Source organism: Emys orbicularis, chromosome 4 (genome assembly GCF_028017835.1).
Source record: "Emys orbicularis isolate rEmyOrb1 chromosome 4, rEmyOrb1.hap1, whole genome shotgun sequence".
Lineage (NCBI taxonomy): Eukaryota > Metazoa > Chordata > Testudines > Emydidae > Emys > Emys orbicularis.
Window position 1 is genome coordinate 93,960,758 of NC_088686.1, and position 25,634 is coordinate 93,986,391.

Below are 25,634 nucleotides of genomic sequence, written 5' to 3' on the forward strand. Positions count from 1 at the left end.
TCCGACTTTGGTGACTTCTGCCAGGACCAACCTCTGGCGCACCATGGGGGACTCCGCCACCTGCACACGAAGCTGGGGGTTGTGTAGCAGGGGCTCCGCGAGGAGATCTGCCCCCACGGTGGCCGCCACGGACCTGGTCACTGAAAATAGTTTCCAGGTCCGGAGGAGGTCCTGGTAGAAGACCGGCAGCTCGGAGAGGCCTCGCGGAAGACCTCTCAGATGGAGACAAGGAGCTGCCGGTCATATCGGAGCCCTCGGAAGCGGCGCAGGAAGGCGTGCGCCAATACGCTCCATGCCGGACTACCTGCACCATAAAGGAGCCTCTGCAGGGCCTGGAGGCGGAAGACGTGGACCTGAGCGTGCAGACACTTCAGGCCCTGCCCTCCCTCCTCCAGGGGTAGATAGAGAACCCCCGCAGAGACCCAGTGCAGTCCTGACCAAAAGAACTCCAGAATCAACGTCCGGAGGGTGGTCAGGAAGCCCGGGGCCGGGACCAGGGTGTTGAGCCGGTACCAGAGCATGGACAGGACTAGTTGATTGAGCACCAGTGCTCTCCCTCGAAGGGAGAGACACCGGAGCAGTCCTGTCCATTTCTGGAGCCGCTCCGACACCCTGCCCTCTAAACCTAGCCAGTTCTCCGGCGGAGACAGATGTGTGGCAGAAAGGTAAACGCCGAGATAGAGCAGCGGACCTGCGCTCCACCGGATGGCCTGAAGCGCGGGTGGGAGGGAGCTCGCCTGACCCGTCCCCTACCACCAGGCCAGAGCTCTTGACCCAATTGACCCGGGCGGAGGAGGCCGCCGAATAGATGGTCTGGCAAGCCTCCACCCGCACCAAGTCGCCCGGGTCCTGGACCACGAGGAGCACGTCGTCGGCGTACGCCGACAGGACCAGCCGCAGCTCCGGCTCCCGCAGCACCAACCCTGCCAACCTCCTACGGAGGAGACAGAGGAAGGGCTCGATCGCCAGAGCATACAGCTGGTCCGAGAGGGGGCACCCTTGACGTACTCCTTGCCCGAAGCTGACCGGTTCGGTCAGGGTCCAGTTGAGCCTGACCAAACACTCTGCGGAGGCGTACAGCACCTGGAGAAAACCCACAAACTGGGGCCCGAAGCCAAACGCTCGCAGAGTGCCCAGGAGATACCCGTGGTCCACCCTGTCGAACGCCTTCTCCTGATCCAGGGACAGGAGGGTGAACGACAGACCATCCCTACACCCGAGTTCCAAGAGGTCCCGGACCAGATACAAGTTGTCGAAGATGGTGCGGCCCGGGACGGTGTAGGTCTGGTCTGGGTGGATCACGTCCGCCAGCACGGACCCTAGCCGCAGCGAGATAGCCTTCGCTACGATTTTATAGTCCGTGCTGAGGAGCGAGATGGGACGCCAATTCCGTAAATCGCGGAGGTCCCCCTTCTTCGGCAATAAGGCGAGCACGGCTCGCCTGCACGAAAGAGGGAGGACCCCGCCCTGCAAGGATTCGGCCCAGACGGTGACAAGGTCCGGGCCGAGGACATCCCAAAACACGCGGTAGAACTCCACGGTCAGCCCGTCCATGCCTGGAGATTTATTGGTGGGCATGCGGCGGAGGGCTTCCGAGAACTCGGCCAGAGTGAGAGGTAGCTCCAGCCGGTCTCGGTCGCCCGCGCTGACTGTCGGGAGTTCATCCCAGAGCATTCTGCAAGCGTTAGGATCGGTCGGATCTGGGGAGAAAAGGCCTGCGTAGAAGGCCCTGGCCCTCCCGCACATTTCCGCCGGATCCGTGAGGGGGGTGCCGTCCTCTGCTAGAAGGCAGGTGACGTGCTTCTTGGCCCCCCTCTTTTTCTCCAGGGCGTAGAAGAAGCGGGAGCCGCCATCCATCTCCCGAAGGAGGCGGATGCGGGATCGAACAAAGGCACCTCGGGCCCGATGGTCCTCGAGGGTCCGGAGCTCTTCCCGCTTCTCCCGGCACGCTCCGCAGAGGGATGGATCACCGGGGCTGGCGGCCAGACGCCTCTCCAGCTCTAAGACCTCCCGTTCCAACTGCCCTATCGCCGCATCCCTCCGTCGGCTGGCGCCCCGGGTGTAGTCACGGCAGAAGAGCCGGGCGCGCACCTTCCCCAGGTCCCACCAGCGCCACGCCGAGGGAAAGGCACGCCGCTGCCCTCGCCAGGCCAGCCAGAACTCCTGGAAGGACGCCACAAAGCCCACATCCTCCAACAAGCTATTATTAAAGTGCCAATAGGCCGGCCCCGGCCTCTCCGCACAGAGAGAGGCTGTCACGGTGGCTAGATGGTGATCTGAAAAAGGGGCCGGCCGGACGCTGGAGGAGTGGGCCCGGGAAAGATGGAAGCGTGACATATAGATGCGGTCCAACCGGGAGTGGTACGACCGATGGACCTCCACCCGGACAAAAGTGAATGTCGAAACGTCATCCGGGTGGTGGTCGCGCCAGACGTCCACCAGGGAGTGATGTTCGACGATCTCCCAGAGGACATCCGCAGCGGCCGGGTGCTGCTCGGTCCCCGAGCGGTCCCGTTCCTCAAGGGTGGCGTTAAAGTCCCCGCCCAGGACCAGGCACTCGCGAGGATCCAAGGTGCCGAGGAAGGCGGACGCCTGCTGATAAAAACACAACCTCTCCGGGCCCAATGTCGGGGCGTAAACGTTGACAAGATTAACCACAAGCCCCTCCATGCGGACCCGGAGGTGTAGCAGGCGGCCTGGCACAGCCTCGGCGACCCCCAGCACCTCGGGCCGTAGGTCGGGGGAGAACAGGGTCGCCACTCCAGCTGTACGAACTGTGAGGTGGCTAAAATAGACCCTGTCCCCCCACTCCAGCCGCCAGCTAGCTTCAGCGGCCGGATCCGTATGGGTCTCCTGCAGGAAAATCACAGAGTACCCCCCCTCCCGAAGGAAGGAGAGCACCTGGCTCCTGCGGAGACCCATCCTACAGCCCCGGGTGTTTAATGTTGCAAAGATGATCGGTGCCATAAGGAGGGCTGGGGGGGATCCTCACCAGCAGAGACGCTCACGGCCTCCGTCGGGCCGCGCAACAATCCGTGACCTACCCCGTGGGCGATTAAGGAGTCACGGAAGAGGCGGACCCGTTGGTAGGCCGCAGCGGCCTGCCTCCCGGTCCTCTTACCCTCCCCCATGAGGGCCCTCGCGGCCCGGAGGATCTGATGAAAATCCCCCCATCGCTGGAGTGCAAGCTGTACCTTGTTGCGGGAGCCACGGACGTCCTCAAGGAACTCCCGTAGCTCCTCTCTCAGCGTATGGGGGGGTGGGGTCACTGATCTATGGCTTTCCCCCAGTGGGGCCCCTGTCACAGCCCCGTGGCCCACCGAGACGGGCAAGCAGGGGGCAGACCCTCGACGTGGCGTCCGATGGGCCGACGCCACGTGGCCCGCCTCAGATCCTGGCTCAATGGGGGGCGGTGGAGGGAAAATAGCAGCCCGTGGTGGGTCGGGACAGGGAAAAACAAAGGCCGCTCCTTGGGGGTCATCCTCTGGGATATAGAAGGAGACAGCCCCAGGGGCAGCAAAAGCATCACGGGAAGTGGAGGGGACAGGGACGGGGTCAGTGTCAGGGGTAGGGCTGGAATCAGGAATAGGGACAGGGGAAGGGGCGATATTGGGATCGGGGGTCCCAGCAGCCAGGCCACTGGGTGGGGGGGTAACACCCCACAAATGGGCTCAGGGATTTGCGGGGAGGGAGGTGGGCCCTCGGCGATGCCGGGCTCGTGCTCCAAGGCAGATGGTAAGGCCACGGCATCTGTAGGTGGAAAATCAACGATGGGGCCCCCACCCGGGAAGGAGGTTGGCTGCCCCTCAGCCACGAGGGAGTCCCCTGGCGACTCGGGTCCTGGCTGCATGGCACTGGCCGTCGCCTCAAGAGGCTCAGCGGCTGCTAGCAGGGTGCCATCTGCGGCCTGGTTGGTGGAAGAGTCCAGGGGCTCCTCGGAGGCGGGAACGGAGGCAGTGGATAAGGGGACGGAACACGGGGAAAGGGGGGCCAAGGCGAGGTCGTTCAAATCGAGGCTCACTGGCAGAGGGTCGTCCTCCCCCTGGGTAACCGGGGTCAGACCCAGGGCCTCGATCTCCTCATAAATGGAGGGGAGATCACCTTCCACCACCCCAGGGTTCTCCCCGCCAGCACCCAAAGCGATGCTCGCCTTGGTGCTTGCAGGGGCTTCAGATTGTAAGGGGGCGAGAGGGGCCTCAGCAGGGGCTTCCATAGGAAGGGACTCCGGAGGAGGGGCGATATTACCTTCCAGTGCTGCCACGGCATCCCCAGCCGGCACCATTGAATTGGAATCGGCAGGGGGCAAAGCAGAATGCTCGGCATCGGTGCCCCCCTTCCTGGTCTTCCGGGGGGCTACCGCATCAGGTGGGAGGAGCGGAGCTCGAGCCTTCCGCTTGCCCAGCTTCCCCTGTACTAAGGACCAGCCCTCCATGGCATCATCCGGGGGTTGGCTAACAGGGGTCGGGTCAGGGAGCAAGGACAAAGGCTCAGGGACTCGGGGAGGCAATGGTGGGGCAGCATGTAGGCCTCCTCCACAGGCCCCGCCAGATTGCAGGCGGCAGAGGCGGGGCCCTCCCGCTCGTCTGGGCACACTAGGGGAGATACCCCTTGGGCCCGAGCGGAAGCGTTGTTGGGCCGGAAAGGAGGAGGGGCGGCTTCGGGCGCCGGGCAGCCAGGGGCGCCGGCGATGACGGGGCCGGCTCCCTGCCGGGGCTCGGGGGTCCCGGATGCCCCTCCGTGCCGGGCCAAGGGGCAGTCCCTCTGGACGTGCCCCATCGCCCGGCAGAGGTAGCACCGGGCCTCCCCCGTTGAATAATGCACCCGGTAGCGGGCCCCCTGGTAGGGGACCAAGAAGGACCCCTCGAGTGCCTCACCGTCACGTGCCACCGGCGGCAGTTGTAACTGTACCTGCCGGCGGAATGAGAGGACATGACAGAGGGCGGGGTCTTCGCAGCCCAACGGGAGAGGGCTGACCACGGAGATCGGCCTCCCCAGGGTAGAGAGGGCAGGTAACAGGGCGGCATTAGGAAGGAAGGGATGGACAGAAGTCAGGACCAGTCGGGCGCCGGCCACTATAGATGGTAGCAGAGGCGGTGGTTGATTGAGATGATGATGCAGCGGCAGGCGGGGGGGCCGCCGCTACCTGGGCATATGCCCTGGGGGCCGGGGCAGGGACACCTACAGAGCTGGTGGAGGGAACAGCGGGGAGGGATGCCGCGGCCGATGGCGGGGCCGTGGCAGTGGGGGCAGCCCCCGCCATGGAGGGCCTGGCCTTCTTAGCGGGGCCTTTACCTTTCTCTGTGCCCTGGCCCTTCCTGCCGGCTGGGGGGGCTCCCCCAGAGTCGGAGGGAGCGAGGGACGTGGCAGCAGCGGAGGTCACCTCGGTATCTGCCGCTGCCGGTGCTCCAGCAGGGGCGTTAGCAGGTGGCACGGCAGCGGCGGTTGAGGTAGAGGCTAGGGGGGACGATGGTGGGGCGGGTGGAGGAGGGGCAGCAGGGTCTGCCCGAGAGGTCCCACTCGCCTCGTCCCCTGCCATAATGAGGACGGGGGCAGAACAAACACCGGAGGGGGCAGGGAGAGGGGAAGCAGGTCGACCACTTCTCCCCGCTAGGATGCAGGCAGGGGAGGAGGGCGCCAAAAAGGGGTGGGCTGGATGGGAGCGGGACTATCAAGGGCTAGGGGTCAGTCACTGACTCGGGGAGGGTTTCCGGCTCCTCTAGTCGCACCAAGGAATGGGGAATATAACAGCATTGGGGGGTGCAGTAAGACAAGGTCAAACTAAAACGGGAAGGGGCACAAGCGCAAGGGAGGGGACATGGGCGCACGAGGGGAGGGGCTAATCAGGGCAAGGGGACCGCAGGGGAAAGGGAGCAACCAGGCGGGAAATGGGGCAGAGGAACCACGGGGCTAGCTTCAGAGGCTGGGGCGGGTCAAACAAAGGCTGCAGAGGGAAAGGGCGGGGCAGGCAAACAAACTGGAGCTACCAAGGGGCTGGGGCAAGGGGGAGGGGCAAAAGGCAGCAAGGGGCAAATGGGTAGGCAGCAGGGGCAAAGCTGGGGGCTTGCTGCAGGGGGGAGGGGGTCAGTTCAAAAGGGGGGGGAACGTGCACCCACGTGCGCTTGTAACAAATGGAAAGTCTTTGGAAGCTGGCTGCTGTATCAGGCCCAATGGTGGCAACAGGGCATAGCAAGCCTAGGTGAGCAGCTGAAATCCCAGAGGCAGGAGCTCAAGGTAGATGGTGAGTAGCCGGTGGGGGTGGTGGAGGGGGCAACGATGATGGTGGTGGTGGGGATTGGGGGGGGACGACACAGATGGACCAGGGGGCAGGCTCCACGCCACACCCTCTGTGTCCCCACAAACACAGTCTAGACCCCCACCACAAGAGCACAGTTCAAAAGTTACTCAGTCCGTAAGGGCCCCCTCCACGGTGGTCTATGGAATTCTTACGCGCTCCCCCACTGGTAGATGGTCTTCTTCTTCTCCTCCTCCTCCTCGGGGCTTCAGCAGCTCCCAGCAGCAAACACAGCAGCTCCAGGCAGCAGTCCGGTGGCCAGCAGGAAGGACCCCTCTCAGGTGGAGATGGGTCCTCCACAGCAGCAGGAGCAATGGCTGGGGTTTCTCCCTCCCCTCCTCTGGGGAGTGGGCTAGCAGCCCCCCCCAAGGGGCTGTAACTGGAGCAGCAGCAATCAAGGATGTGGGGGGTCTAGCAGCCAGCCAGCAAGTAGGTAGCAGAGAAGGGGAGGGGGGGGGGTTCTGGCCCAGCCAGGGGAGTAGCTGGAGCAGCAACAGTAGCTGCAGTTGTAGGGAGAGCCCAAGGCCTAGTAGCAGGAGGAGCAGGCCCCTACCTTCCTCCCTCCAAGCCAGAGGGCTAGAAGAGAGCGATCTATGGGACAGATCTATTAGTCCCAGGTCAAGCAGGGTTTCTGTTCCCTGAGTGACCAGAGCAGGGGCTGCACTAGAGTAATCAGGAACCTGCTAGAACCAGTTAAGGCAGGCAGGCTAATTAGGACACCTGGAGCCAATTAAGAAGAAGCTGCTAGAATCAATTAAGGCAGGCTAATCAGGGCACCTGGGTTTTAAAAGGAGCTCACTTCAGTTTGTAGTGTGAGAGTGTGAGGAGCTGGGAGCAAGAGGTGCAAGGAGCTGAGAGTGAGGGTGAGGGTGAGGGTGTGCTGTTGGAGGACTGAGGAGCACAAGAGTTATCAGACACCAGGAGGAAGGTCCTGTGGTGAGAATAAGGAAGGTGTTTGGAGGAGGCCATGGGGAAGTAGCCCAGGGAGTTGTAGCTGTCATGCAGCTGTTACAGGAGGCACTGTAGACAGCTGCAGTCCACAGGGCCCTGGGCTGGAACCTGGAGTAGAGGGCGGGCCCGGGTTCCCCCCAAACCTCCCAATTGACCTGGACTGTGGGTTCTTCCAGAGGGGAAGGTCTCTGGGCTGTTCCCCAACCCACATGGTGAATCTCTGAGGCAAGAAAATCCGCCAATAAGCGCAGGACCCACCAAGATAGAGGAGGAACTTTGTCACAATATATTTCTGGTAATGAGGTACTCCACTAGCGGCATCCCAATAACTTGATGCATTGCTATTTATGTGTAGCAAAGCCTGTTGGGAAAGATGGGTGTGTATAAATAGTATATGTCTTTCAGACCAGATAGAGGCCTAGAAGGAGCCAGACTCTCCAGGAAGTGTCCCTTGGAAGGAGTGGGTATATAATGACTTTGCATCACTTTCGAAGAGAGCCTGAAACAAATCCTGAAATTGTCTGTTGTCTTATTTTATTTTTTTCCTTTCTGCATTTGATGTAGTTTAAAATAAAGAATTTGTTAACATGTCCTGGGACAGTGTTCATATCCAAGATAATATAAATTAAGTTTGACAGAAAGCTTTCATGAGACACTGTGCCAGATGCTACTCTAAAATCTAACAATATAACATTTACTGCATTCCATTCACTCTATCCATTCACTTGAAATTCTATCTAAAAGAGCAGTCAAACTTGCCTGACACAATTTGTCCTTCATAAAAATATTGTGATTGTTACTCATGATCCCATTATCTGCTACATGTTTTGTGATCTTTTGTTGAACATTTTTTTTTTATTTTACTAAAAAAAGAAGTTAGACTTCTTGACAATTACTATCCAGGCTCATTCCTCTCTCGGTTTAAAAATTAGTACCACATTTGCTGTTCTCTAATCATCTGATATCTCCACTGTTATCTGTAGCTTTTCAAAATAAATTGTAAGTGGTTTAGAATGTTCTCCTCCCTAACTCTCTGGTTGTCTTGGGTGGGGATAGCGGATTTAGATAAGATGAAAGGGGATGGACACCCTGCAGTCCTAGCTAAAGGAAGGACTCCCTCATTTCCTGGGCATGGGCATCCACTTATCACTGCCCTACCATTGCCATTGACCAGTTTTGGGGCTACAAAGGGGCTGATTGGTTGCTGCCCACTCTATATGTTGCCTATCAGCCCCTCAGGTAGGAGTAGGTCCTTCTACCCTCCTTACTATCTCACCGCTGCCACTGGTCTGGTTTTGGACAGTGCAGGTAGCTGACTGAAGGCTGCCCTCTCTTTCTTACAGCTTAGCAGCAGCTCTAGACAAGAGATCTTACCCTTTGGCCTGGAGCTTTACTCTGTCTTCCTCTCATTTATGCCTTTTATTTTTTATGCTGGCTGCAGGTGTTCATTTTCTGGTATTGCTGGGTTTTCTGGATTATTTAGGCCTGTTACGGGTTCAGAAGGAAATTTCTCTGATGCTGATTGGCCAAGCAACAGAGGTTTTTCACCTTACCCAAACCATTCAATAGGCTTGGCTTTCCTGTTAATATGGAGATGTACTACTCCCATGACTTTTGATGGGTGGCCAGCATGCTACTTTTAGCTGAAGGATCCATTTATTTATTTTAATCCCAAGTACCATGCTGAGAAAAGAGATAGCTTAGCTCCTGAAGTTTGACTGGCACATAAGTTAAGTGCAGACTGGGCTATCACTTATGTGAGCCCTTAAGCTCACTTGTGAGGAAAAGGGTTGAGTGTAAGATTTTGACAGTGGGTTTAGCCCTGTGGCATGGTGACTGGAAGTGGCTGGCAGCATCTCCCCCGATTTATGCTGGTCAATAAGATTTACCACATAGGCCCAATTTGTATTGTCAGGCTTTAGTTGATTAAGAATCCTTGTTGTCTTCCCAGTTCTAATGTATTCAGCATCAAATAAAAGCTGTGACCTTTGCTTATACCACAGTTATATTGTCTATGTCTCATTTCCTGCTGCGTTCATTCAAAGCTCATTCTTTTAACTCGTTCATTGCTTATGCTTAGGTACCACAGTGATAAACACTTTATAAATACATGAAATTAGATTAAGATAGATGTCTTTTGGGTACCTGAAATGAATGACTGAAATAGCCTCACATTTCCTAAGTATTTGTTTATGTTAATTTGCAAGAAAAATCATAAGTAAACATATTTTGCATAAAATAAGGCATTTATGTGTTTAGGAATCCATTGAGTATGCATCTATGAGCCCTGTCTATGGCTTCAATAGATTTGCTTTGTTCTTGGTCTGAGACTTTCAAAATTGTACTATGATGCTAGAAAAAAGAAATTAAATGTTTTAATAAGATATGAGAAGATTTTTATTCTTGGTTTATTTTATAGATTTCTAAAGGGGTGAATCTTACATGTGAATTGATTCTTTCTATTTCCTCCTTCTACTCCCAGTACTAGAATCTGATGAACAAATGGATTGGTACTTTAACAAGAAGATAAAAATAGAAAAAAGATGGACTAAAAATATAGGACCAAAACCTTTAAATCAACAGAAGCTTTGCACATCCCTATGGCAGGGGAAACACCACAGTGGCCCAGCACTGTAGCATTTAATTTCAGAAAGGGGACCTACACAAAAAATGAGGAGGTTAGTTAAACAGAAACTAAATGGTACAGCACCAAAAGTAAAATCCCTTCAAGCTTCATGGAAACTTTTTAAAGACACCATAATAGAGGCTCAACTTAAATGTATACCCCCAAAGTAAGAGAACCAAAAAAAGAGCCACCATGGCTAAACAACAAATTAAAAGAAGTACTGAGAGGCAAAAAGGCATCCTTTAAAAAGTGGAAGTTAAATCCTAGTGAGGAAAATAGAAAGGAGCATAAACCCCGGCAAATCAAGTGTAAAAATGTAATTAGGAGGGCCAAAAAAGAATTTGAAGAACAGCTAGACAAAGACTCAAAACGTAATAGCAAAAAAATTTTAAGTATATCAGAAGCAGTAAGCCTGCTAAACAACCAGTGGGGCCACTGGACGATCAAGTTGCTAAAGGAGCACTCAAGACGATAAGGCCGTTGCAGAGAATGTGAAATTGCAGGACTACTAACTGTAGTCTGTAACCTATCATTTAAATCAGCTTCTGTACCAAATGACTGGACGATAGCTAATGTGATGCCAATTTTTAAAAAGGGCTCCAGAAGTGACACTGGCAATTATAGGCCGGTAAACCTGACTTCAGTACCAGGCAAACTGGTTGAAACTATAGTAAAGAACAAAATTGTCAGGCACATAGATGAACATAATTTGTTGGGGAACAGTCAACATGGTTTTTGTAAAGGGAAATCATGCCTCACCAATCTACTAGAATTCTTTGAGGGGGTCAACAAGCATGTGGACAAGGGGGATCGAGTGGATATAGTGTATTTAGATTTTCAGAAAGCCTTTGACAAAGTCCCTCACCAAAGGCTCTTAAGCAAAGTAAGCAGTCATGGGATCAAAGGGAAGGTGCTCTCATGGATTGGTAACTGGTTAAAAGATAGGAAACAAAGGGTAGGAATAAATGGTCAGTTTTCAGAATGGAAAGAGGTAAATAGTAGTGTCCCCCAGGAGTCTGTACTGGGCCCAGTCCTATTTAGCATATTCATAAATAATCTGGAAAAAGGGGCAAACAGTGAGGTGGCAAAATTTAAAGATGATACAAAACTACTCAAGATAGTTAAGTCCCAGGCAGACTGTGAAGAGCTTGAAAAGAATCTCTCAAAACTGGGTGACTGAGCAACAAAATGGCAGATGAAATTCAATGTTGATAAATGCAAAGTAATGCACATTGGAAAACATAATCCCAACTATACATATAAAATGATGGGGTCTAAATTAGGTGTTACCACTGAAGAAAAAAGATCTTGGAGTCATTGTGGATAGTTCTCTGAAAACATCCACTCAATGTGCAGTGGCAGTCAAAAAAGCGAACAGAGTGTTGGGAATCATTAAGAAAGGGATAGATAATAAAACAGAAAATATCAAATTGGCTCTATGTAAATCCATGATACGCCCACATCTTGAATAGCGCATGCAGATGTGGTCGCCCCATCTCAAAAAAGATATACTGGAATTGGAAAAGGTTCAGAAAAGGGAAACAAAAATGATTAGGGGTATGGAATGGCTGCTGTATGAGGAGAGATTAATAAGAATGGGACTTTTCAACTTGGAAAAGAGACACTAAGGGGGGATATGATAGAGGTCTATAAAATCATGGCTGGTGTGGAGAAAGTAAATAAGGAAGTATTATTTACTCCTTCTCATAACACAAGAACTAGGGGCCACCAAATGAAATTAACAGGCAGCAGGTTTAAAACAAATAAAAGGAAGTATTTTTTCACACAACGCACAGTCAACCTGTGGAACTCCTTGCCAGAGGATGTTGTGAAGGCCAAAAGTATAACTGGGTTCAAAAAAGAACTAGATAAATTCATGGAGGATAGGGCCATCAATGGCTATTAGCTAGGGATGGTGTCCCTAGCCTCTGTTTGCCAGAAGCTGGGAATGGGGAACAGGGGATAGATCACTTGATGATTACCTGTTCTGTTCATTCCCTCTGGGGCACCTGGCATTGGCCACTGTCAGAAGACCGGATATTGGATGGACCTTTGGTCTGACCCAGTATGGCTGTTCTTATGTTCTTTTATCTAAGGACAAATGTTGGCCTGAAAAATGTAAGAGTTCAGCTTTGTAAAATTTACAATTTTAATATGTTGAATACTGCACGAGAATCCTTGTAGTTTCATTTTAGGTTTTTACAGCCCCGCAGATTTCACTCTGTTCACAATTTAGGAAAATAGCTATATCTGCATTGAAAACACTTGGAAAAAAGGGAAAGCTGATATTTTATGTGAAAAACTAGGTATATTTACCTAGAAATAGGCTTATTTTGCTTCAAAAAGGTGTACCCTATTGAACTGATCTTTGAAAATGTTCATATTTTGAGTTCATAACAATATGTACAATACTTTAAAATTGACTTATTAATATTTTACATCCCTCTACTGAACGGTGCACAGTCATAGTTGCTGTAAAAAATTTGGCTGCTATCACCTTCTTTGAGAATTTAACTTTAGAAGTAAGCTACCAATCTTCAAATGTTTTACACAGGGATAAAGTTAATTAGGATTGTTTCCTCAAGACAGTAAGTGCTTAGTAGAGTGATAATAAGAGTTCTTTGAGTCTATCTCCATTTGGCCTGTGAATAAAACCTCCATTTTTAACTTTTTTCAATATTGACTAGAACTTTTGTGCCATAGATTTACAAACCATAACAAACCATATCAGAAAACCTTGCAAAACAGTCATTTATTGTTTTAATTATAGGTCCATTCTGGCCTTGATGTGAATCAATCATGAGAGAGCCCTGAAACAAACAAAAAAGGATGTGGTCCCCAAATGAAAATCCATCAGAAGTCATTCGGTGAGAGAAGATTTACTCCTACATGAAGTGTGACTTCAATTTGGCCAAATAGTAAAGTTTTTCCATGCATCCTAATAGTCCCTACTCAGCTCCTGGCTCTGTGCTCCATTTTCAGATAAATTTTTAGAAAAAAAGTATCACAACCAAGGACTCCTGCCACTCAAACTGTGGCAAAAACAATAAATATTCCTCAATCCCATCTGACTAAACTCTAAACAGATATACCACTAATGACATAATCAAGTGCTAAGAAAAAATCACCATAACCTACTGGACATTCTAGAAATTCCTTCCCAAACTCAAATTTTGTAATTAGGTAGAACTAGAACATGCCTAGAAGCCTATTACTACCACAGCACAAACATGGTAATCAAACTCTGACGCCCATAAAGGCAATCCAATCCATCCAATCAAACAAACTCCACCCTGTTCCCTGTCCTCCCAGCCCTCCCCCGCCCCCAAATAAAGACTGGCAGCTCACATTAAATCTTCCTCAGAAGGAGGGACAACTCAGTCAGTCAGGGGACTGATGGGCTCTCCTCCACAGCAGAAACATAGCTAGGCAGAGATTTGAATGCCACTAAATCCCAATCTAGAACCCTACCAGAGAAGCAGGAATGTACATTGTTTCAGTTTACTAAAATCCTTATGGTAATAAAATAGAGAGTTATTAATATCATAAGAAAAGTAATTTCTTGAAAAAACCAAACATCAATAGGGCATATAGGAGCAGTAATATCCTTCTTTTCAAAAGTACTAGAGCTACCCCCTTTCTCTACTACTTTGTAGCATGCAAAAGAGCAAATTTTTCACAAATATTTTTACAAAACATTGAAAGCACTCCATTTACCCAGTGAAATATATTGAATGGGGAATAAATCAAACACTATGGTTTGCAAAGGCTAAGCAAAGTTCTACTACTTGATGCACATTTCTGTACATAAAACAGTCCTCTCCATGATTTCAGTCAGTATTTAAGTCTTTTTATACTCTTATTAGCATTTGTTGTTGGTAGACGTTGTAGACTGATGTCTGAAAATAGCTCTGCTGCACAGCAGCCCTGACTGCCATCAGGGCAAAAATAATGTACCATTTCAGTTCTTTCTCAATATATTCACTTTTACTTCAGAAACTGTTTTTGAGCTGAATGGTTGGTGGGTGTGTGGGGGTGTGTGGGGGGGTGTAGTTTAGCTCATAACAGGGCTTCAAAACTGATTAACTGCTTCATACAATATCGGGGAAATGCCACATGCTGCAAGTTTGGTTGCTGAACAATCTACATATTTCCTGGCTATTCTATTCTAGCAAAAAGATTTGGTTCAAGAATTGTATTAACTTGGTGGGCAGTGTGGTCTAGTGGAAAGGACACTGGACTGAGAGTCAGGACACCTAGGTTCATTCCTGGCTCTGCCCCTGACCTGCTATATGAGTTGGGAAGGTCATGTCTCCTCTCTGTGCCTGTCTTCTTTATGTGAATATACAGTACCCAGCACAATGAGGAGCTAATCTTGGTAGGAGCCTATGAACTACCACAATAATAATAAAAGTGCTGTATTACATGTGTGTGGGTGGGTGTCTGTGTAAATTGCATGTGTTTATCACAAGTGAGTGAAATCATTTGCCAGGATTTTCTGGGTATATCTCACTTAATCATTTCCCTGCCATTGTGAGGGCCTTGGGCACTGGTGCAGCTTGGTTCCTCCTATTCTATTCCTGTGGCACATATCGTGTCTCCTGTTGGCTATAATACTTTGGTCTAATTTGGGGTATTGGGTTTAGTGTGCGGGTGCTGTGTGGTGTTGGTGGCCTGTGATATACAGGAAGTCAGACTAGATAATCTGGTGGTCTTTTCTGGCCTAAAATTATATGACTCTCTGACACTTGGGTTCAAAGGCACCTAAAAAGCACTCTGCACTATGCATGTCTTACTGCACAGCAGCTGTGCAAGGGGCCTGCACATCCCCTGTTTCCCACAATAGGTTTCTACATCAGCTCTGTATAGGCCAGAGAAGAGGATGGCACTAGAGCCATGGGATCTGTGATTATGTAGTACATCTAATGACTAACACCCCACACAAGTGGACAGAGGCCACTATTCTAGAACAAACTGCAGGCTGGTGTAACAGCTCTCAAGGAAACTGAGCTGTAACTCTATGCCCTGGCCCTGGGTCGGGATGTGGATTTTCCCCAGTTCCACACCCCCACCCTACCATCTGACCAATATTAAGTCCAATTACTGGAGGGTTTACATGAGTGAAGAGAATTTCAACCGTATTATATATTGATATTGTAATTATTACATTATCTCAAGTACTTTTTCCATACCTACATTTTCTTATTGGTCTGATGAAAACCTTGGTGAAGTCTTTGCTGATGAATAATTAACTAATTGGAAAAAACAAAATTTGGAAGTGAACAAGAAAAGACAACAAAACATGCCAAAACATGCAAATACTTAGCACCAATAATGAGAAGAGAATATTTCAACTCCTGCATGCTGCACTTGTAGCATTAATAAAGCCTTTTAAAAATTCAGCTCCTGGAATGCATTTTGTAACTACCCACTCCAACTATGTTAAACAGATTCAACAGGAACAACATTTATCCTATGTTAAAGTAGATATCTTATGTATTATGAGTCACTGTGTCAGCATCATTCCTTTCCGCAAGTAATGACCTTTTTTGGTAACAATTATCTTTTGCAAATCAACTGTTAAGAACTCTATTATGTAAATAAGCAGTATTGTATTTAAAACAAACTGTCTTCTAGTTGAAAATGCTAATATGCTAGTATTTTGGGCTAAATTACCTAAGATTTGTTCGGTTTTGGCACTGTTTTGCCCAAAAAAAGCTTGGGATACTATGGTAAGTCCAGAAGCAGAAATAGCTGTTTCCTGTCAGATTGAATTAGCTTAAACAAAAAACAGCCACAGCAAAAAAATTTACCAGGAACAGGAGCCTATTTTATCTCTAAATACATGTCAAAGGATACTTTGAATCACCTAAAAATATTAATGTTGAACACTAACAAGGCTTCATTAGTGACTTAAAAATCATTAAGTAGGACAAAGTATTAGGGAAGAAGATTGCCAGTAAATACTGAGCACACAAATAAAGCAGTTGATTATGCAGATAAGGCAAAACATAGTTATAAAGATGTATTTGCAGCACGATCCTACATGAAAACATGCAATAAAATCACAATAACCAAAAGTTCTAATATTTTTTATTTGATTTTTGTTTTTTAATGGAATAAATGCCAAGTAAATCATTAAAAGAAATGTCAGCCCTGTCAGTGGCAGCTGCTCTCCCTACTAAAAAAGGAGGGGAAGTGTAGGAGCGGGGCAGCTAGCAAACCCCACAGCGGTCTGCAAAGTCACTAGTGGGAAAACAACAAAGGCCTTTCCATGCAACTAGCACAGATGTGCCCATAGCCAAACTGTCAGGAACAGTTAAGATGACAGCTACTCACAGTTCATTATTTCCTTCTCACAGGTCACTGGGTGACAAGCTGGGTCACCATGCTTTGTCGGCTGCTATAGTCCTCCCTCCACAACCCCTATTCAATTTAAATAAAGGTAAGCTGCTCAAGTTGATATACTAATGTAAACAAATATGTCCTAATGCTTGGAGAGCATGAGACTTCAACATTTATTGTACCTTTGTGCCATGTTTAATGTGATTTGTAACATTTAATCTGAGTGATGAACCGAAAATTGAATTTGGATATCTAGCTGATACAGAGACCAGAATTTTGTTAGGATGCAACTAAAGCATGTAATGAAAGCTAATTTGTCACCTATTCAAAGCTTTAACCTTTAGAACATTTACATGGCATATATATCATAAATAATTGACTTGAATTTCAGTGAAAAGATGTTTTTCCCATAAAATGAACAAATATAGGCTTTTTAAAATGCAAAAAAACATATTTTAGGATTGTTTTTAAATTACGGCATGTGGAAATATTTTTTGTTTATCTCCATTGCACCAACAACAAAAAAATCTCTTTAAAACCTTTTCATCTGTCATCATGTAGTAAACATATTCTACAAAACAGAGATAGATGGTGGTTCTTATCTATGTTTTGACCACTTGGAATTTACAATGAATGAACCATTTTTGAAGAATCAAAGTCAAATGTTTTATTAACTATTACAAACAATTCTACCAATTTGTAGCTGTATCATTGATGGGAGTGGGAGAATAATGCCTTAGGGCTATTCCTCAGTAATTTTTCTTAAGCTAATAAATCTTGAAAAAATCTAATCTCTGGACCTGGCTGGCTGATTGAGCAGACCTCTCTCTTTTAGGACAAGATCCTACTAAGTGCTGAGCACTCTGGCTGAGATCCAAGAAGGCACTCCAGCATGTGCTTAACTTTAAGCTAGTGCTGAAGTGCTTTGCTGGAGTGCTCAGAAACTGTCAGGACCAGATGTACATTTTTGTAGTTATAGATTGAGGGGTGACTCAGTAAGACCAAGCAAACATTGAAGCATATGATTAACTTTAAACATGTGACTAGTCCCATTTAATATCAATAGAACTATTCACATGCTTAAGTGCTTTGCTGGGTTAGGATTTAAGCATAAAGTTCATTGAAATTGCCTTGCCTCCCTCTCTCTCCTGATCCATTCTTCCTGACTCTTTGTGTTCCTTTCCCCTATATTGTGGCTTCATATAGGTATATTATGATAAGAATAGCATCTGTAATACCAACTGAAGGTTACACAACCTCACTAAGGAATTATTGTATCAGGCAAAGAATGTGACCTCCAGATTTTAAAAATATGGAATGATGATTTTAAGTGAACTGATCTCCCTCTATGGGGAATTTCATCTGCTAGTGTTGATGAGATAAAGGCGGCTGCTTTCTTTTTTTCTGTTTGGGCCTGTGACAGGGTATATCAACCCTGCACTGGGCCAACAGGGACGGACAAATCACTGTGGGCCCAGGAGGCCACGTTCCCTTTCCCCTGCTGCACATGCTCCAGATGGAAGAGCCAGATAAAAGGAAACTGCCCCACTCAGTCGGGGTTGGCTGCAGAGGAGGAAGGACGGGTACTGCAGGTTTCTCCAGAGGGGCCGGTGATGCTCCAAGCAGCAGAGCCCATGGACCCAGACTACATTACAGGCAACTCGCCGCCTGCAGAGACTGATGGGGACGCCAAGCCGCCGCCAGCCAAAGAGATGCCTGGGATGCAACTTATGATAGGAAGTTACCCAAGGGATGTAGTAGAAGTCAATGCCTAAACCCTTAGTGGGGAAGTCCCCAGCTTCATAGGGCGCTGGGTCGGAACCCGGTGGAGCAGGAGGAGATGTGTTCCCCTACCACACCCCTCTGACCACTAGGCGTGGCTGCTGTTTGCTCTCAGTCCCAGCCCGGGGGCTCAGGGACCATAGACTGTTTGTTTGTTCTGCCCCTCCCAGGGGCTACAGACTGATTACTGTTCTGCCCTGCCCCAGAGGCTGATTCCCCAATTGCTACTGTCTGCCCCAGCCAGGAGGTTTAGGGGTTATAGACTGTTTGTTTGGCCTGCTCTGCCCAGAGAGCCAGAACCCCAGTTGCAACTGCTTGCCCCAGCCAGGAGGCTCAGGGGCTATAGACTAATTGTTTGCCCTGCCCCACTCAGGAGCTATGGACTGATTGCTGTTCTGTCTTACCCAGATGGCCAGAACCCCAATTACTACTGCCTGCCCCAGCCAGGAGGCTTAGGGCTATAGACTAATTGTTTGCCCAGCCTTGCCCGGGGGCTGCAGGCTGACCATTGTTCCATCCTACCCAGAGGGCCAGAACTCCAACTGTTGTTGTCGGCCCCAGCCCGGAGACTCAGGGGGCTACTGACTGTTTGTTTGTTTGCTTGGCCCTGCCAGGGGTCTGGAGCCCCCCGTACTGCAATTACCTGATCTAAGCGGGAATCCCGACAACTAGGTGGTGGGGTGTATCAACCTCACACTGGGCCAACCGGGCCCCCTGTCACAGGGCCATATTACCATGATCTCATGGGGCAAGTTATAGCACACCGATTCGAGGATGGCTGTCAGGTTTTTGTGGTGGCTTCTGTTCAGTTTGGTATGAAGATAAGGACGTTTTTGAGCCATTGTTACGTTAACCTGTGAATCCTAGCCTTAATCCAGTAGAAAAGAGGATGCCATCCTAATTTTCTATCTGGACTTTGACATCTTCTAGAGAACAGTCCTAAACTCAGTGCAAACCTGACATAAACTTTAAGTTTCCCATTACCTGATATTAAATCAAATCCCTATGAACATGTACATAACACAATTCGCAGGTATCCCATATGAACAGACATCAGGGATTCTCTGAGCTAGTTTATTGGAGACCCACTGATGTAGACCATGTTTTTGAGCTTACAAAAAGCCTGAAATTGTTTAATTTAAATACTCCCCCTCATTTTACTTGTGAAATTTCCCACACTAAAATGCTTAATATGCTATATGACAGCTAACACATCTATCTCTGCCCCTAATGATTCAGAGAAGGACACTGCAATTCTCCCGTTGAAGACTGGACAAGATTCAAAGAGAAGCTTTGCATTTCGTTTTTTCATTCTAAAATTCTTATGTGTTAAAGTTGAAATGTAGATACAGAAAATAGTAAAATACTTAATTTTTATATTACACAAAATAATATATACCGAATCTGCTGTGGATAATTCAAGAGACAAGGTGGGTGAGGTAATATCTTAAATTGGACCAACTTCTGTTGGTGACAGAGACGTGCTTTCGAGCTCTCTAACCAACAGAAGTTGGTCCAATAAAAGATGTTACCTCACCCACCTTGTCTCTCTAATATCCTGAGACCAACATGGCTACAATTACACTAATTCCAGTTAGATATTGACATCATACTTATTTTTCTATACATCTAGAAATACCAAATTTCAATATATGTAGTACACAGACTCCCATTGATTTTGCTTAAAAAGGGGTTTGCCTAGTGAGATTTATAGTGGCACTATATTGACTTCAACAGAAGCATTAACATGATCCCAGTAACTGTTCATTTTGGACCCAGTCCTTCAGTGTGCTGAATGACTTCAACTCCCATTGCAGGACTGAACATTCATCATTATAACCTTTCAAGAACTTACACACAGAAAGTGAATGGCAGCAACTCTGAATATTTGGTTTCAAATATACAGCTAATATTCTTATAGACAATGCCTATTTTATTCAATACTTTGCAATATCAGAAAGGACATAGAAACCACTACAGAACTAGTTATCTAAAATTATTTGTCAGGATTTTCAATTATACAGCATTCTTTCATTACAGCTAAGTATTGTGAGTGGTATATACCTTTAGCATATTGTAAATATTTTTTTTAAAATATACTACTGGGATTTAGAACTGATTCCAGCAAATTATGGTTCAAATTTCAACTCAGTTTTTAAAAATGAGGAGTAATGCATACTGTTAACTATTTAGTATTTTGTATTAACAAAAACTTGTACTCATGAAGTATCCAATTCAGCAAAGCATTTAAGTGTGTGCTTAAATCCTAATGAAGACATTAGGACTTAATTATGTCTTTAAAACTATGCATGTGCTTAGGTGCTATATCAGCTCAGAGCCTAATATAAGAATCTAATTGGTCATGGAAAATTCCAAGCCAAGTGAGTAGAACCTATTTTATAGCTCAGTGTAAACAATAAAACATTACAGAGTACAGTGATTGTGAGATGCCACCCAAAACTCTGGGTGTCAGACATTTACTTTTCTTTCAGCCTTGTATCTTGCCATTCTCCCTACTCAAGGTTTGTAGTATCACCTGTCTTGTCATGTTTTTCTAAATATAATAATGTGCAACATATACTACCATAGCATTATCCCAACATACACTGTTGTTATGACATAATATGGTAGCTTTCTTGGTAAAGGACACAACTTTATTACAGGTTGTCTTAAAAGTAAACCACCAAAGGACCAGTCAATTTTACACAACAGTGTCTATTAATCCCAAACATGCCCCCAAATGCTTTTCTCTGATGAAATTATTATCATGGCAGATTCCCATGTTAAGGGTGAGCTCTGCCTGCCCCAATTAAAGCTACCCAAATGACGGTTGTTCTGTCAATATGAGGCTATACTCACTGCCCACTTTGTGGGAACCTACACATATGAAAATGAATCTGTTTCCCAGCTCCCTGAGAAATATCATTTAGTGATGACAGCTCTGAACTACAATCATCCTGAAAGTACTTTCACCTTAAAGTACAAAACTGTGAAGAGGAAATATTTACCAACATAATAGAATTTTTATTTCCTGCAGTCACACACAGCTATCCCTTTTGGTCAAGCCAATAGCTGATAAAACCCAAACTCAGGTTGGGCTGGGTGGCTCACTAAATAGGCAGGATCCAAAACCTGCTGGTCACCAGCTGAACAGCTTATGAAGGGGAGTGACTAACCCCAGTATGTGCTAACTTAAATTCCTGGGTCCATTCCTGAAGAAAAACTTCCACAGAAATTTACCTAAATAAGAACTCCAGGCCTGATATGTAGATAGGGTTTCTACAAAAAACTATTCTATGCATACTTCATTCATTTGTGTGGCTTCCCTTCTCCCCATTACATAAATAGATCTCAATAGGCTATTTTACTGCTATACACGCATACTATAGCTTTCACAATCACAAAATATATATTTATTAAATAAAATACCTTACACTTATACAGCATTTTTCTTCTGGAAAGATGCTCAACATGTTTTACAAACTATAACTAGGTGGAATGTTGCAGCTATTTAATAGTCTACAGCAATACTATATCACAGGTCGGGACCAAAAAAAGCAGAGGAAAAGAATATAGAGGATTTGATATGTTTGATATGTTTGATAAGGAAGGTGACCTAAACATTTTATGAACTAGTATTGTTCCTACTTAAACATTTTACTCCAGAATGTTATTGACTATAAAATAATATTGTTACAAATTAAAGATATTAGTATGTGTTTTACTTCTTACTACAAAAGACCACAATTCAATAAGACATAAATCCCATGGGAATTAAGGAGATTCATAAAGTTCAGACTGCGCTGTCTTGATTACAAGGATACTTTTCTGAATCAAAGCCTGTGTTCTGTCAGAGCTGCTCTTTAGCCTCCAAATCATATCATTTTAGTAACAGTAAAGTTGTAAAAATACCCCAAAGCATGTAAATTGATAGTTAGTACGCTTTATTCTTAACTTTTCCCATTGTGCTTAGGTCATGTGGCATATATCATAACATGTCATAACATGCAATGTAACATAATACATGGTAACACTGTAACATCACACAATAATTTAAGACCCTAGGAATATATACTTTAAGCTTTGTAGAATAAATAAATGATGTTATGCTAGGCTTAACTTTGTATTTCAAAATATTTTTGAAAGAGCCAGTGTAGCCTGTATTAGCTGATTTGGAGCTCTTACATTTTATCTTTTAAACACAATAGCATTAACAATTGTTAACTTTAAAGCTTGGCAGAACATTATTATTCATGAATTTTGCTAAAACTCTTCAGTGCTTTGATGAGCTGTATAATTACTAGGTTGTATTAGAACTAATATAGTACATTATTCCCAGAAATACTGGCTATAAAACACAGCACTTTCAGGAAGAAAAATCAAAGCATCAACCAATGGCAATTCATCTATGTGCAATACTTCCTGGAAAGGAAGAAGTTTAAAGGTATCTTCAATAATCTGAACACCGCAGTATTTGGAGTTATTTGTATTATATGATTTTATTAACATTATTTTATTATGATTAATTAGTTGGGACAACTTCTATTACTAAGGTAATTTTTAAAAGTATATTATTGATCTGATGTTGCAAATCTTACTATAACTTCAAGGTTCACGTGTTATATGAAAAAAAAAGCTGCTAAAATTCAATATTGAATTTTTGTTGAAAAAAATACCATGAATGTCTACTAGGCTGGTCTTCTGAATGATAGGCCAATCATTTTTAATATTTTGCTCAAAAATAATTCAACATGGTTGCCCACAAAGAGGATAATCTATCAAATATAAATGTAAGAAAAATAAATATTTTTGTGTTAATTATAGAAGCTTGAAACTGCTATTATACTTTCCCTCTGTAATTTCAAATTACTAAGAAGGTTACTTTTTAGATATAGCTTTAACCAAAATATACTCTTAGGCTATGGAGCCAATGTGCTATGCCATGCTTCAGCTCAGCCTAAATTTCAGGTTTATAATGAAACATTTATTATGTAACCCTAAAAGTCTAGTGGCACAAACCATGTCACATAACGTCAATAAAAGTCATATTACTTTGCGTTCTATGAGGTTTACGCATAGAATTTAAAAGTAAATTCCCCAATTACTATCAAACTGGGTGTACACATCAATCTTTATGCACATAAATGTCACCCCTTTTCATTAATTTTTGTCAAAAATCCATGTTTGCTTACAAGCCAGAGGGCTTCTGAGATATTTCAATAATATCCAGGAAATCAATCTTACATGAAACTGAAGGAAAACATCTAATGTCATTGAACAATAAATATCAGTTCTGTCAGTGGCTTACCTTTGAGCTGAGGCCTTAGGATGTTTCTCTTCTAGTTTCCTCACCAGTGCGACTGTCAGCTGCATAGACTCCCTTAGGGGACCTGCAGGCATTAAATGGGCGTCCAAAGGTCCTGAAAGTTGTTTCTGATTGGAGTTGTTGACATTTTTTTGCAGAACCTAAAAAATGAAGTACAACCATGCAATTTATATATTGTTAATTAGAATAGTATGTGGCTACTTTTTCAAGTAAGTACTTTTCTGTTGATCAACAGAAAATGTTGAAATCCAAATCGCTATGTCAAGATTTATCAAGAAACAGAAATCTAAGGAAGCAGTGATTTTTTAACTTCTTTCAGATATACAGAATGTGCAATTTCAACAATTTGTCACTCAATGGAATAAAGGAGGCTCAAACTGTAAAAGGTTTGGAACAAAAAAAAGTTGCATTCATTAAAATCTTGCCTTAGTAAATGTATTTGTCTCACATTTTTAAATTAACAAAAGCAAATAAGTTTATTTATTTAAACAGCTACAGATGGTAGAGGTTAATGTCTCTCTTTTCAAAATGTATTTTTGAAAAGACTGTCTCTGACCTGCCTCTGGCTTGGTACAGTGACCTCTTCTGCTGAGCTGCTCTCTATCTCCTGATGAGCTGTAGACCAGGCCCCATGGTGGATGTGGTGTTCCATCTGGGTCACCTCCTCTCTTACATTTAGCTCCTCTAGGTAGGTCAGGACAAACTCAGGGTAAGCCTGCAGGAAAGGACAAAGGCAGAAGAGTGACGAAGAGTAACATTAGGGTATATCAGCAGAATTACAACAAACTACACACCAGGAATTATGGGAAGAGTGGTTGATATAGGCAATGTCACAAAAGTTACTGTATATAAATAACTTTGTATTTCAGGAAGCTTTCCTAATTCAGATTTACATAATGACTTTTACAGATGTACTACAGTGAAAAATACACTATGCAAAGGCTAAGAAGTAACTTAAGAATATGAACTGACGGCTTTTAAGACTGAAACACCCACTTAAATGGAATAACGTTTTTCTTTTTACTCTCTGATAAAACAAATATTGTATCCCTATTTTTAAGTAACTATATATAATTAAATATGAGCATCATATTTAGCTAGGCTCTGAAATATAAGATATTAGCAGAATGCCACTTTGCAAAAAGGCATGAACTCAAACATGTTTTACCATCTCAGATGGAAAAAAAGCTATGAGCTGTGAAATGACTGCATTTTATTTTTTAACAAACTAACAATAAAATTCAGTTGCCAACTATTGACTTTGCTAGCCTATCAAGTTAGCTAAAATGCTCCAGGTGAAATTATCATATCCTAGCAATAACATCCTATTTCCTAGCAGGAAGGGACATCTGCATTCTCAGCCACTTAACCAACAAGAAAATCACCATATTTTCCATCAGGGTAACATGATCAGTCCCATTTCCTTATCCCAGGCTGTGAAGTGACTGCATTGTCACTACTCAGAAGCTACTTCAGCCTAAGTAGCTTTCAAGGGTCATAGGTGGCCATGGTGAAAGAGGCTGGATTATGCCTAAATGAAAGTATTTCTTGCTTACAGTCATTATGGAGAATGTGGGGAAATTATGTATTTTTATGAAAAATATGCATGGCTCAGTTTACCCACTCACTTTTGTATTATGACCTATTAGAACTGATGGAATCAATTTATCCTCTAGGACAGGAGAATACGAGATGGATGTTGATCACAATACACAAGTCTTGGTTGGTATGAATGAACTAGCAAGCACTGTCAACATGAATGGCGTTACCTTGGAAATTCAATGGAAGACCAACAACCAGACGTTAACTTTTAATGACTACCAGCCATTGGAGGCAGAACATGTGAAAGCAGTAGATGACAAATGTGTGGGAAAACTGTAAGAATGCTGTTGCCCAGCGCAGTGGGAGAGATGGAATCCTGGATGCTTTTCGCCAAAGAGGCAGGCAACACTGCCAGTACGGACACGTTTATAAATTCTGCTTTTTATTCTAATCTGAGGACCCTACACACTGAATGTCAATTGATTAATGAAAGATGGCTTGTTTTGAAAAGGCTGTCCTATGTCATTGCAAAAGATCTGCTGGTTGCATAGTTCTCAAGAGGGGTAAGTTCCCAACTGGAGGGTTATACTCTTTTGGTCCTGCTGAAGGAACCAGGGTGAAAAATAGCAGTGCTGAAGACAGTGATTCAGTCTCATGGTAGTAGAGCCGTGGAGCCCTTTGTAAAAAGTGGAAGCCTAGGGCCTAGCTTTGATGATGTAGCCTCCCAGAGACACTGTGTAAAGGTTAGAGGCATAGTATTTCCTGTGGGG

The 25,634-nt window shown here is 45.6% G+C and overlaps 1 protein-coding gene across 1 annotated transcript in view; it reads right to left on the reverse strand.

Moving 5' to 3' along the window:
* The window catches only part of DCDC1 (doublecortin domain containing 1), a 382,673-nt gene that overhangs the window by 138,327 nt on the left and 218,712 nt on the right, over positions 1-25,634 (reverse strand). Inside the window, exons 18-19 of the mRNA XM_065403326.1 lie at positions 23,879-24,037; positions 23,305-23,462 (exon numbers count right to left, since the gene is read on the reverse strand). Of these exons, the coding sequence (XP_065259398.1) occupies positions 23,305-23,462; positions 23,879-24,037 (317 nt within the window). The remainder of the gene's footprint in view (positions 1-23,304; positions 23,463-23,878; positions 24,038-25,634) is intronic.